Source organism: Leuciscus leuciscus, assembly GCF_965113295.1.
Source record: "Leuciscus leuciscus genome assembly, chromosome: 12".
In the NCBI taxonomy this organism is placed as follows: Eukaryota; Metazoa; Chordata; class Actinopteri; order Cypriniformes; family Leuciscidae; genus Leuciscus; species Leuciscus leuciscus.
This window is the reverse complement of record NC_138736.1, coordinates 36,387,468-36,402,425: the sequence shown is the minus strand read 5'-3', so window position 1 is coordinate 36,402,425 and position 14,958 is coordinate 36,387,468. Positions and strand designations below refer to the sequence as shown.

The 14,958-nt window shown below is 37.9% G+C and overlaps 1 protein-coding gene across 5 annotated transcripts in view; it reads right to left on the bottom strand.

Annotated features, from left to right (window-relative positions):
- The window catches only part of LOC309511155 (uncharacterized protein), a 154,532-nt gene extending 150,590 nt beyond the window's left edge, over positions 1 to 3,942 (bottom strand). For 2 of the 5 annotated variants that reach the window (XM_082186255.1, XM_082186258.1), the window contains exon 1: positions 3,436 to 3,588. In XM_082186255.1, coding sequence (XP_082042381.1) covers positions 3,436 to 3,511 — 76 coding nt within the window. In that variant the 5' untranslated portion in view covers positions 3,512 to 3,588. Of the gene's footprint in view, positions 1 to 3,435 lie in introns of all 5 variants that reach the window. The other 3 variants (XM_082186254.1, XM_082186256.1, XM_082186257.1) reach the window with 3 other exon arrangements.
- Positions 3,943 to 14,958: the final 11,016 nt, after the last annotated feature.

The following is a 14,958-nucleotide window of genomic DNA, read 5'->3' as shown; positions in this document are numbered from 1 at the left end:
AACTACCTGAACCGTGGCACCGAGGATGAAGAAATTTTTGTGGTATGTTGGTCTACTAGACTTTTACGGAAAAATTTCATTTGGTCCCCGGGGGCCACTTGCCCCCCCCGCGCTGGGGCCCCCGTAAATTTTTCGTCAACCATACCAGGGACACCGAAACACCAGGGAACATGAAATTTGGTGGGCATGTAGCCCCACTAGACTTCTAAGGAAAAATTTCGTTTGGTCCCCGGGGGCCACTCCCCCCCCCGCGCTGGGCCCCCCCAAACCCAAAAAAATGCCGTTTTTCCTAAATAACTACCTGAACCGTGACACCGAGGATGAAGACATTTTTATGGTATGTTGGTCTACTAGACTTTTACGGAAAAATTTCGTTTGGTCCCCGGGGCCACTTCCCCCCCCGCGCTGGGGCCCCCGTAAATTTTTCGTCAACGATACCAGGGACACCGAAGCACCGGGGAACATGAAATTTGGTGGGCATGTAGCCCCACTACACTTCTACGGAAAAATTTCGTTTGGTCCCCGGGGGCCACTCCCCCCCCGCGCTGGGCCCCCCCAAACCCCCAAAAATGCAGTTTTTCCTAAATAACTACCTGAACCGTGGCACCGAGGATGAAGAAATTTTTATGGCACATCAACCTAGACCATAATCACTCATTTGTGATTTGCGCCCCTCCCATAAAAAATGAAAATGCAATATTATTCTGCTTTAATCGCCCCTATCTTCAGTGGAGATGTTCAGAACTGCACCATATTTCATGTGTATGATTAACTTGACAACCTCTGGGGGTATCCTCTGCTAAGTTTTGTAGAATTTCATCCATGGGGGGGTATAAAATAAATTCATTTATGTGCACATTTAGTGACTGTACACTCATCGGCCTGTAGATGGTGCTGTTGAGCGAAGGGTTGCTGGTTTAGGATGATACTGTCACACACACACATGCAGGAATACAAACAAACGCAAGCATGCACACACACTGACATCCACACGCACAGACACACACCCATACACACACATACAAATCCACATGCACAGACACACACACACACAAACACACACGCGCACACATGTACGCACACATACATACACGCACAGACACACACACACACACACACAGACACACACATACACAAATACACACACATACACACACACACACACACACACACACACACACACACACACACACACACACACACACACACAGACAGACATGCACATACTATTACTTTTTTTAGGTATATACATAAACACGCAATACAGCCAAATTACTCCACGTCATTTATTTTTGTGGAAAGCCAGTGCAGGCCTGAGCGGCGGTCATATTTTGTACCGCGATGCGGTACATCTAGTTTATATATAGCACACTTAAAACAACCAAGGTTGACCAAGGTGCTTCACAGGTAAAATACAATAACAGGTCACTACTCACACAATAAAAGTACAACAATAAACAAAAAACAAAAACAAAAACAAACAAAAAAAATTACCAGGAAAGTTACAGTCTTAACTCGAAGGAAATGCCAAAGAAAAAAGATGAGTTTTTAACAATGATTTAAAACATTCAAGAGTTGGGCAGGTTCTGATATGTGACCCTGGATCACAAAACCAGTCTTAAGTCGCATGGGTATATTTGTGGCAAAAGCCAACAAAACATTGTATGGGTCAAAATTATCGATTTTTCTTTTATGCCAAAAATCATCAGGATATTAAGTAAAGATCATGATCCATGAAGATATTTTGTAAATTTCCCACCTTAAATATATAAAAAATATATTTTTGTGAGTGGATGCAGCACAATCGCCTATAGAAATGGACAACTTTAAAGGCGATTTTCTCAATATTTCGATTTTTCTGCACCCTCAGTTTCCAGATTTTCAAATAGTTGTATCTAGGCCAAATATTGTCATATCCTAACAAACCTAATATCAATGGAAAGATTATGTATTCCGCTTTCAGATGATGTATAAATCTCAATTTAAAAAAAATTACACATAAGACTGATTTTGTGGTCCAGGGTCACATATGGACTCTTGAATCCCTTTAAATTCTTTAATTAATCAAAGCATTCAAATGATAATAATGATAAACACATCAAACTATATGATTTCTTAAAATATGATTGATTACATTTGATCAAATTATATTTTAGATATAAATGATTAAATGATAAAACATAAATGTTATATATTTTTTTTCTTTTTTTGATTCATCAACTTCATCAAAATTTTTTTAGAAATTTTGTAGGTTAAATTATATATTTATTGTACCATCAGCTTAATCGATTAGCAGAACTTTGTGAGATTGCGATGAATTAAGAAAAGTGACAGCTAAGTGATTATAAAGGGAGCGCTTGTATGCACGCCTCCTACGTATGTTTTTGCTGCATTAGGTAAGGCTATGGTTAGGCTATTTATTATTCGAACTGCCTGCCATGCAAAATCACGCATATGCTTGCTTGTTCAAATTATAGTGGTTTGTGAACATAACCACTTTAATAACAAGAGTGTTTATTCTGGGATGTGGAGATTGTTGATGGGCAACACGTAACTATTTCATAATATTCTAATTAAATGGGTTTTTAAGAAGGAATCACATCTAGATTTGGTTCACCCTCTGCATATGGCTCCTGGCTAAGGGCATATGACATGATGAAGTTGTTTGTGTGGCCTTGGAGACCAGTGGTCAAATCAAGGACCACACGCATGCCTTGACTTTTTTTCTGGCTGTCCACCTTGAGGCTTTTCGGTGTACACCTGCATGTTCTATGCGTAGCTTGTCCTGGTGTCACATGCTGCCCAGATTTTGATTCCATATTTAGCCAGCTTACTGGGCATGTACTGCTTGAACGCACACCTCTAAATGGCACCAGGCACTCACTAGGGTTGAACATTAGTGGGAGATGCTTAACGCATTGATTCCAGACATCGCAAATTGCTGCCAGCTTGTCAGTTTCACACGTCAGTTGCACGTCTTGTGTTCCTGTCATCAAATCGGATGACTCTTGACAACGTTGAATCTTTGTAGCAATATAACAGCCTGAAAAATTGCACGTCCAATTTCATCTTCCCACAAACTGGACAGGGCCTCGTTGTTTGACAGATAAACTCCCGCAAGAATGTGCACACCAATAAATGCTTCAATGTCTGTCCAGTCCACAGCTCTCCAGTCATCACCATGCATGGTTTCCTTACACATTTGTCATCTCAACCATGATATAAATGACCACATGAATGGATCACATTTATACCCAGGGAACACATGAATGGATCAAATGTATACCTATAATACAATAAAAGTCGCTTTGGACAAAAGCATCTGCTGAATGTGTAATTGTTGAATGAACATATAAAACCTTACACGGTAACTGCAGTGCTAAATATTATGAATAGAAATTATAATGCATATACTGATAATATTCCCAGCCTTACCTTTGTGTTGAGAGCATTTTTCATCTGAAGCAACTGTTGAAAGTATGAAATCAGTATTTTCATAGATTGAATCCATTTCATGAGCCTGACAGAAGACGTGTCCGCTGAGACTTCAGTTCTGCTCGAGTTTGTTCAGAATAAGGAAGTCACATAAAATGTCATTCACATTTATACAGACAGGAAATAATAATGAGTCTGAAGAACACATCTAGTAACTAATATTTAGACAGCCAAAACGTTTATATTATTTTTATCTCCTCCTTTAACTTAATAATTTTTTTTTCAAAGAGCACAACCTGTGTTGTCTTTTGGGAAAGAAGTAGAGAAAAATCAATTATTTTGTTTATTCTCTTTATTTTAGTAATTGTGCTTATTTACAGTATGTGTGTAGTGAATGTCTTTTAACTTTGAGCAAGGCTCAGATCTTAAGATGTACAGTTTAATCTGTTCAGCTTTCTAAGTGTTTCCTCAGGCTGGCTGTGAAGTGCATCAAACTGGTCTTTTGTAATTTGCATCCAAAACAAAGAAGCACAGTGAAAATCAAATACTGGTGCAGTCTAGACTTTTATGCCATTTTCATTCTCTACACAAATCAGAAGTGACATTTTCTGGTTGCTGTATTTACCTCACCTGAGGCAGTGTGGTCCTTATCAGACACAGACACATTGAAATCTGAATTTAAAAAAGCAACAGATGCAACACAAATCAACAGATATCAAAAACTCACATTTAGGAATGAAAGAAGAGTTTAGAAGTAAAATAGTGACGTGCATCATGTGTTAGAAGCACCAGCAGGGTACAGACGCCTCTGAGAGCAAAGACAAGACAGACACTGAACTATCAGAAGAACTTTAGCCCATTTATGCAGAGCAACTTCTTTATTGAGGGATATTTTAAATAAAAGATGTTTACATATAGTCCAAAAGACAAAAAAAATGGCTGAATTTATAAAAATGACCCCGTTCAGAAGTTTATGTATTGATTCTTAAAGGAACCGTATGTAAGAAATGTATTTCAATTAATCATAAAATGGCCCTGATATGTCACTAGACATTAAGAAATCATGTTCATTTCAAATACTTATATCACTGACAGTAGTCCGGCCAGGATATTGTCATTTAAAAGTGAAGTTGCAGCCCTCAACTGATGTTGATGTTGTCATGTTGTGTTTTGGCCTGAGGCTCCACCCTCCACCTATCTACCAATCACGAAGTCAGTAGTGTTTCGGCATCGGGGTTGCCAGCTCTGCTCTAGTTACCACAGCTACATAGCAGCCTACGTTCCTGCAGGATCCTGCAGCCTATCTGGCAACCTTGAGTCAGGGGGGAGGGGGAGGGGATACACCGCTCTATAGTAATTTGAAAGTGATTGCAGTACCAGTTTTGGCCACAATCTTACATACGGTTCCTTTAATACTGTGTCGTTACCTGGATGATCCACAATGTTTGTGATGTTTTATGATGGTTGTTAATGAGATCTTTGTTTGTCCTGAGCAGTTCTTCAGAAAACCTCTTGTAAATTCTTTGGTTTTCCAGCATCGTTTTCATATTTGAACCCTTTCCAGCAGTGACTGACTGTGTGGTTTCGAGATCCATCTTTTCACACTGAGGACAATTGAGGGACTCATACGCAAGTATTACAAGTATTACAAAAGGTTCAAACATACACTATTGCTCCAGAAGGAAACACAATGCATTATTTGTATATAATATAAAAGTATTTGTTGAGAGGAGAACAGGGAGAGAATAGACAGGCTGTTTTCTCTTCTTGATAGATTGGTAGATAAATATAATTTTGGTTATGTAAATTAAAACTTGTTAATGAAACAAACTTGTTCTATATGAACATTATTTATTTTTGTTATGCAAGTTATAATTTGTTAATGAAACCCAAAAAAGTAATCTCTGTGCATTGTTTATTTTTGTAATGCAAGTTAAAATTCATAAATGAAACGAACAAATTGTTTTATACATTATTTTTGTTATGCAATTTATAATTTGTAAACAAAATATATTATTCTGTATATTTATTTTTGTCATGTCAATTAATTTGTAAATTAAACAAAATAAATTGTTCTATACATTTTTATTTCCAGTACTTTTTAAAGCTATTTACAAGAGTTATTAGTTATTTCAGTTCTGCTATCAGTGACGCTGTTGAACACTGTTGAGAAATGCACAGACGGGTAATTCACACACACACACACGCCTCGGTTATATATGTAACCCTCGTTCCCTTTCAGTCGGTCACGTTCGACGTCACGCCGATGTACCAAATAATTGGGATCTCAATTCGTCAGTATGTCGACGTGACGTAGAACGTGACCGACTGAAAGGGAACTTTCTCTCTCTCTCTCTCTCTCTCTCTATCTCTCTCTCTCTCTCTCTCTCTCTCTCTCTCTCTCTCTCTCTCTCTCGCTCTATAAAACAGCTTTCAAGAAATAGCTGAAGTCACACTTCTAAGAGAAAACTAAACCACAACCATAATCACATGAACTTCCTATAATTCTCTTCTCTGCATTTAACTTCTGCTTTAGTTTATAATCTAGCTTATACTTGAAACTTGGCATAATGTACTGCAAATACTGTTAATTCTTATAATAAAATGTTTGTTAGGTCACTCATTTGTAAGTAACTTTGGATAAAAGTGTTTTCTAAACATATAAATCATTTGCAGATGCAAAACGTCTTGCCTTTCATTCAGTTTCACTCAGAAATATATTAATAATAATAAAGAAGCCTATAAAGAAAATATTTATTTGTTATCCGCCTCAGTATAAACACTCTTTAACTGTAGAATATGAAATCAAATGTAATAAGGATGCATTACACGTATAAATATATACATTATTAAAATGAAATGTTCCAAAAGAGAGTTTTGACAGTGATGTCATATAGGAGAAGCATTATTTTTTCTTCTCCAAAGAACCTTCAGTGATCCAATTTTTTCTTAGTTTGAAAAACATTTGACCCTTTTCTCACCAGCGTTAAAAAAGAAAGAAAGTTGCCAGCCACCGCCAGCATTTTTGATCATTTCATGGCCCCAGAATATTTTGTTGTATGAATATCTGAACATGCAATATATCACAAGAAACAGACCCTCTGCTTTAAAAAAAGGGAACAAACAAAACCCCAAAACGTTTTACTCCAGCTTCATGGAATTTTTTTTTTTTTTTTTTTTTTTTTTCAGCAATTGAATGTGGGTAAGTTTCATTTAAAAAAAACAACATTTTGAGCAAAAGGCTGAGAAAAACGTGTTTTTGGAGTGGAATAGATGGAGTCCATCAACACCCTCAAAGCTTCACAGTCCTACAGCTCATCCTGGTTCAACATTTCATTCAGTAACATTAGGCAGTTTTGATTTATATGCTGTTTATTGTTGTTGATCGCATTATATTATAATGCATCTGATTGCATATGCTATCACTTGTTTCTGCTTCACCTTCACTTGTCTTTTTATCAGGAGATTCAGAACTCTTTCAGAAGATGTGTCATAGCACCCAAACCATATAATAGTGAAAACACAGAAAGCTGGAAATTTATTTTCATATTTAATATATTTTATTTAATATATATATATATATATATATATATATATATATATATATAAAATAAAAACTTTTAAAAAATGAGACCTTGAATCCAGTGGACGGCACAAAGTGCACAACCTGTGTTGTTTTTTGGGAAAGTAGTGGGAAACCATGCTGGCTGTGAAGTGCATCAAACTGGTCTTTTGTAATTTGCATCCAAAACAAAGAAGCACAGTGAAGATCAGATACTGGTGCAGCCTATAGACTTTTATGCTATTTTCATTCTCTACACAAATCAGAAGTGAAATTTTCTGGTTGCTGTATTTACCTCACTTGTGGCATTGTGGTCCTTATCAGACACAGACACATTGAAATCTGAATTTAAAAAAGCAACAGATGCAACACAAATAAACAGATATCAAAAGCTCACATTTAGGAATGAAAGAAGAGTTTAGAAGTAAAATAGTGACGTGCATCATGTGTGAGAAGCACCAGCAGGGTACAGACGCCTCTGAGAGCAAAGACAAGACAGACACTGAACTATCAGAAGAACTTTAGCCCATTTATGCAGAGCAACTTCTTTATTGAGGGATATTTTAAATAAAAGATGTTTACATAGTCTAAAAGACACAAAAAAAAAAAAAAAAAAAAAAAAAATTGGCTGAATTTATAAAAATGACCCCATTCAGAAGTTTATGTATTGATTCTTAATACTGTGTTGTTACCTGGATGATCCACAATGTTTGTGATGTTTTATGATGGTTGTTAATAAAATCTTTGTTTGTCCTGAGCAGTTCTTCAGAAATCCTCTTGCAAATTATTTGGTTTTCCAGCATCTTTTTCATATTTTAACCCTTTCCAGCAGTGACTGACTGTGTGGTTTTGAGATCCATCTTTTCACACTGAGGACAATTGAGGGACTCTGCGCAAGTATTACAAGTATTACAAAAGGTTAAATCATACACTATTGCTCCAGAAGGAAAAACTATGCATTATCTGTATATAATATAAAAGTATTTGTTGAGAGGAGAACAGGGAGAGAATAGACTGACTGTTTTCTCTTCTTGAGAGATTGATAGATAAATATAATTTTGGTTATGTAAATTAAAATGTGTAAATGAAACAAACTCGTTCTATGTATTTATTTTTGTTATGCAAGTTATAATTTGTAAATGAAATAAAATGTAAAAAACGTGTCCACTTAAGGCCAATTTATACTTCTGCGTCGGGTGCGAGTAGAAGGTACGGCGTAGCATACGCATTGACGTGTACCATACGTCGTACCCTTCGCCGTACCCTGACGCGTACCTCCTCAAAAATGTAACTACGCGTCGCGGCGACGCGGACCGCAAGATCTGTGATTGGTCGGCTGGATAGCATCGCGTTTCCTCCTACGCATTTCCGGAATGATCTTCTACTACACTCTGCACCGGCCGCCCGCCATTTTTAAATTCCGAAGATCAGTGAAGAGTCATGGAAATAGACCAAGTGACCGAGAGATTGCTTGAAGAAGTGCGGAAATACAGCCATCTGTATGACTCCTTCTGTCGCCATTGCTCGTAGAAACCTAAACTCAAAACAGCCGCGAGGAATGTAAACACAGTGGAACATTAAAACCCACCCGCGCCAACTAACGTTTCGGCGGTGTAACTGCAGAGCAACACAGACATTCGCAGAAGTATAAATGCTCACGACGGCGTCGCCTACGTGCGTAGCCTACGACGTACACTACGGCGTACACTACGGCGTACACTCGACGCAGAAGTATAAATTGGCCTTTAGACTGAGTGTTGCTCGAGTTTGTTCAGAATAACGAAGACTCATGAAGAATGTCACTCTCTTTAATATAGACAGGTAGTTAAGTTATCCAAATAACAAATCTAGGAACTAAAATGAGGTAGTTCTATAAGGATTGTGTAAAAAACGTGTGTTTTTTTTGGTTTTGTTTTTTTTACCCAACCGCTGGGTTACACATATCATATGGGTCACTATGTTGGGTTATAAAAAAAAAAAAATGTTGGGTCATTTTTAACATTGCTTGGCTATTTTTATTAATAACTTTAATATTGAATTAAATACTAATTGATCTGACTTGCCTGTTCTGATTGGCTGGTTATGGTCACCAGATCGGCTCCTTTTGAAAAACAGACATCTCAACTGTTTGTCCAGTTTAGTTTATTAAAGCTGAATAAATACAGCTTTCCACACAAACTATCAGCCACTCACAGAGAGATTACAAAGAGATTCATGAATTAAAAAGTCAATTACACCTTCCATTATTTAGATTATAAAGTTAATCAAACTGCTTCCATGTGCAGAAATATTCACACTTTATGTCACACTAAGCTTGTAAACTGACACTCACCATCGTAAAAGGACAGCCGTTCTCTAAGGCCACATCCACACAAAACCAGAGCTTTCCCTATCCAATGTTTTTTTTTTCTCGTTCTAAAAACAAATTCCTTAAACACGGTGTAGTCCCAAGAAATATCTGCGTACACACGAAACCACTGAAACCGACTCAAAACAATGTAGTATACATCCCAGACCAGTATGTGGCGCTATAATTCTGCCACAGAAATGCACTAAAAACGGAGAAGAATACTTAGTGCGCTGTATATATTAGGCACAGCCTATAGCTTCTTCTTTTCTTCTCTTTTTTTACCAAGAACTTTATTAAACAATATGAACAACCATAAATGGCCTGGTACAAAATAGGGATGAGTCACGATATTCGATTAATTAGCGGACGCATAAAGCTTGCCACAAAGAACCGGCAAAAGTATTCATTATGAATGTGTCAAATATAGCAAGGAGACATTTTAATTGTTTATTAATAAACTAGTGTTTTCTGTGTCAGTCTTGGCTGCAAAGATGCTGACGATGCTGAGTCACCTTCGTAGTAGGCTATTGTGAACGTGCCTATGCACACTTCATAGGCTACGGATTCCATAAGAGGGTTGTCTGTTTCGTTTCGTTTTAAATTATTTTGTTAGACATTTCAAGCTTTCTATTTCTGAGTTTAGGTTAATTTATGAGACGAGCTCAGTAGCTTCTGCAGCACAAACAAGCATATAGTTGTTGTTGCTGTTAATCGAAACGTGGGGTGATGACATCATCGTTTCACAAAATATACAGATTGGCTGTACACATGAAAACGCAAGCGTGTCATTTTCAGATTTATCCACTCTGGGACCCGGTTTAAAAAAAAAAATAGCGGTTTCAGTCTTCCAAAACGCCAGAAATTTAGAACTTCTCTTGGAACGGATTTAAACTTAACTTTTTTTATCAAAAAAATAATATATTTTTACGTATACAGCTAAATGCGTCTCCGTGTGGACAGGGCCTAAGTTTGTCGCATCAGGGTGTAAGATCATTAAACTCTTTCTTCATGGCTGGTGAAAAGACAATTAAATAGTAAAGGAGAAACAAGAAGCCACTTCAAAAGCATGAGGCCAATGGAGGAAAGTCCTTATAATGGACTGAAATTATGTCAAATTAAGTGCCTTCAGCCAAACTAATTGCAGTTTATTATGTTCAATATGTAGATTTGTTTGGTAATTATTTCCTACTAAAGTATGATTTAAAGAATAAAAAGCTACTAAAAAATATGTGTTGCAAGTTGCAATGATGCTACTGTCCAACACTGAGGTCAAAATATTTGATATGTATTCCTGATCACTCATGACTCCTGAGAACAGTTTAAAGTTTCAGTTAAAACCTACTTGCAAACATTTAGACAAGAGTCAAGTATGATGAAAGTATTCTAAGTATTTTGAAGGCATATAAACCTATCTTCAAAACAAAATAAGGAACCTTTAAAATAGCATAACATGAGCACTTGAAACACTTCTAGTCGGCTCACAGGAAGTTAAATGGTAAACTTCACACCAGTTCACACATCACAGTTGCTTTAGGCCAGGGGTGCAAAACTCAGTTCCTGGACTCTGGAGAGTTTAGTTACAACTTCAACACACACATACCTGTAGTTTTCAAATAAACCCAAAATACTTAATTAGCTGGATCAGCATTAAGGTTGAAGCTGTGGGCTGTGGCCTTTCAGGAACTTCAGAAAGTCATTTTTATTTAAATGACAGTGTTGACAGCGTTTGATTCCCAGGGAACACATGAACAGGTAAATATATAAATGTTGCTTTGGGCAAAAAAAAAAGCATCTGCCAAATGTGTAATTGTTGAATGAACATATAAGAAAACCGTATACATCAATACTATATTGCTAAATCATTAAAATATAAATTAATGCATACTGAAAACATAGCCTTACCTTTGTGTTGAGAGCAGTTTTCACCCGAAGCAACTGTTGAAAGTGTGAAACCAGAATTTTCATAGACTGAATCCATTTCATGAGCCTGACAGAAGACGTGTCTGAGACTTCAGTTCTGCTGAGTGTAAGAATTGAGAAATTATAAAATGCCGGACATTCTGGTTGAAGAGTGACCAGACCCTGAGAGGACAAAAGGACCTCTCTGGAAATGAACATTTGAACTCCCCCTTGTGCACTATCGAGACGAAAGTCTCACCTCCGAGTCATCCTAATATACATGTATTTCCCTCATCCCCCCTCTCCTTCTCCCCCATGCGAAGATCACCAAAACTCACCCAAGAATATATGGTTTAATGTGAATGATTAACATAGAGTATTATACATATTTAGTATCATTTGAAATGTCTCAGTGCGACCGGTACAAATGTCTCATTTCCAAATAAGTAAAACAAAAGATAATAAGGTTTTTAAGAGTTTAGGGATACCTGGCACACAAAGGAAGGTGGTCCCTAGACAAATGGGAACCTGACCGAATTTGAGTGACTGGTTGATGATTACTGTGATCAGTGGACTGATGGCTGTAATGTTGGATTTTAATAATGGTGTGGGGAGAGGGTCCAGTGAGCATGTGGAGGTTCTCATGCACTTTATGATCCTCTCCACCTCTGTCTGAGAAATGCATGAGAAGAAAGAAAATGTTTTAAATGGATTTGCGAGACTGATTTTGGACGAAAGTGAACCTGTAGCAGAGAAATTGGACCGAATTGAAGTCACCTTGTTGGTGAAAAAGTCTAACTTATTGCACTGGTCTGTACTGGTGTCAGCATGTGCATATGTGGGAGGTTTGAGAAGAGAATTTATTGATGCGAACAACTGTCTTGAATTTCCAGTGCAGTTTGAGATTTTATGTGAAAAATATTGAGACCTGGCTATGGTAAGTGCTTTGGAGTATGATTTTTGATGTTCCCGGTAGGCCTGTTTGTATACATGTAAGCCACTGGAGGTGAATTTCCGCTCCAGGGCACGGCCAGCCGTTTTCATCCTCCGGAGCTCTGTTGTATACCAAGGGGCTGACCTGGAAAAAGTAACTGTTCAGTGTGTGTATGAGTGTTTGCTGGAAACAAGGAAGCTACAGAAGTATTACAACTGTCATTAAATGTCATTTGTACAGACAGGAGTATAAGAAAATAGAGGAAAAAGAACAAATTAAACTTTATTAGCAGTGGTAAGAGATCAAATGTGATGACTGAATTCCAGATTTAAAAGCATAAGATCGATTTTGTATTAAATTATTATTGGTAGGACATTAAAATTTGAAAACGTTCACCTGTCCTTTCATATTTAACAAATATTTAACAAATGCTATGTCATTAATTGCACACAAAATAATATGCAGTACATACCGGTGTTGAGGATGCAGTGATGCTGCTTTCACTCTTTACTGTTCTACCTCCTTTGTCTGCATCTGTGCTCTTAAAAATAGAGACGTGCAGGAAGTTACAAAACCTCAAACTCACATCTAAGAGAGTGAGTTACAGGTCAATCTATCTGGTGTCTCACAGAGTTCAATGTGGAAAACGTCTGTACAACCCATGAAATGTCTTCGCTTTTTCAACATATTTGGTGATATTAATACTAGAAAGTTACCAGTATTGGGTGAAGCATGTAATGCAACAAAATATATAAAAGTATACAAATTTTAATAATAGTTAAAAATAGTTTGTTCATTAAAATATCTTCAGAAATTCAATTGTATCTTGTGGGAAAAAATAAGTATGACAAAAACAAGTGTTTTATAGGCTCTAACATTAACAAGCATTTTTGCACATGCAGAATGCTTTGAGAAAATGCAGTCACTCCACTCACACGCTGTGTTTGGGACATGGTCTCAGTAATGAACAAATTATTCTACTGAATATGATCTTTTTTAATGAATCTGTTGAACTGGTCAACAAATCTAATCTGATTTGACTGTTTCGCTCCAAATGGTTCTTGAAACCTCAAAACCTCACCATCTCTTTTTCATAATCATCAAAGTTAATCGTTCACTGACTCTAAACCACCGCTGAATGTCAATAGATGGTAAATGCTGTTAAAGTTAAAGATTGTTGCAACAGTGACATTTAGACTAGCGGAGAATAGCATAGTCAAGCGCCCCCGATGAAGATGCCAAAGGCGCCCCTCTGCATCACTCTATGATGAATTTGGAACTCCGTTGCTTTCAATCAGGGGGGCAATCATTCGTAAAAAATTGAAGCTTCCCTGGGCGCCGCCATTGATTAGCAGACCATCACCTGCTGTTAGCATTCCATTGACTCCCATTCATTTTGGCGTCACTTTGACAGTGAATAACTTTACATCTGAGGCGTTTAAAGACTCCATTTGTCCATTATTTATTTCTAAAGAAACACAAAAATGTATAAAAGGCTACATTACCTTGTATCTTACGTTATGGCCCCGTAGAAGCAGTTTTTGTAAAAATAGGCTAACGATTGCGTCATAACCACGCGACTGTCACGGTTCATGAATTCACTGTCTCCTTTCGTCTCGTCTTGCATTGTGTGTGTGTGATTATGGGCGGAGTCGCTGATCGCTGCTGCTGATCAACACACCAGCTGTGTATGATCAGCGCACCAGTTGCAGCTGATCAGTGAACCCTATTTAGTCTATCTGTTTTCACTCTGTCTTTGCCAGAGTGTTGTGGTGTTTTCCCGGTGTGTGTTCCCGTTCCCGTTCCCGTTCCTGTGCCTGTTCGTTGGATTGTGGATTTGCTTCGTGTCTTCGTGATCATCATCTGTCTGTCTGGATTCCCGCACTTCCGCACTGATTCACTGCGCACTGCCACCGAGAATTACTGCACTGGATCACCGAGCACACCACCTGTTGCCTGCCGAGGTCCCTGCGTCACCGTCCATCTGTGTTTGTGTCCGCCTGACCTGCATCTATCTTCTCTGGCTTAATAAAGCGTTTTTACTTGCATTTGCATCCTGCCTCGTGATTGTTACAGCGACTCTCTGTCACACAGTAGAGAAATTACTGTATGGACAGGAGGAGAAGCTCGCGGGCAATCGGAGGGACGTGGAGGCAAAATGACAAAATAATTAATCAGAATACTTAGCAAAATACTGCTCCTAGCTCATGGACACCTCCTACTCACGCTCTCCGTCTCTGCAGGTTTCGGAAGGGAATGATTCAGATTTCTCTTGGCACAGCTACTAGAAGACAGACAGGTTGCTCACGTATTATTGCTTATCTACGTCGTCAAGCTCACTTCGAGTCTGCGCAGTACGTTCAGCCATCAGGAAGTGAGTGCTTCTAATTGACTTCACTTTTCTCCGTTGAATCCAATGGGGTCGCTGTGTCCATTTCTTTTACTGTCTATGCTTTCAATGGGAAACCTTTTGCGTCAACAACAGACGCAAATTTTATCAGTAGGAAATCGTGCTGAAGAAGTCTCATTCCGAACACATCGCGATATTTGGCATCAATTCACATGTGCCAGATGTTGGTAAGTAGTCGTAATGCTGTCGTAATAATGTTTGGTATAATGTACTTTCTGTTTGTCGATATTAATCAGATTAGCTCACGTTCAGTCACTGCATTATATCTGTCATCTCCACGGAGGCTTTGCGTTTTGTTGCTTTCTAATTCAAAACAGGGTGATTAAACACTGTCTGTCACGTGACGTGCTATAGGCCTAGACCTTTAA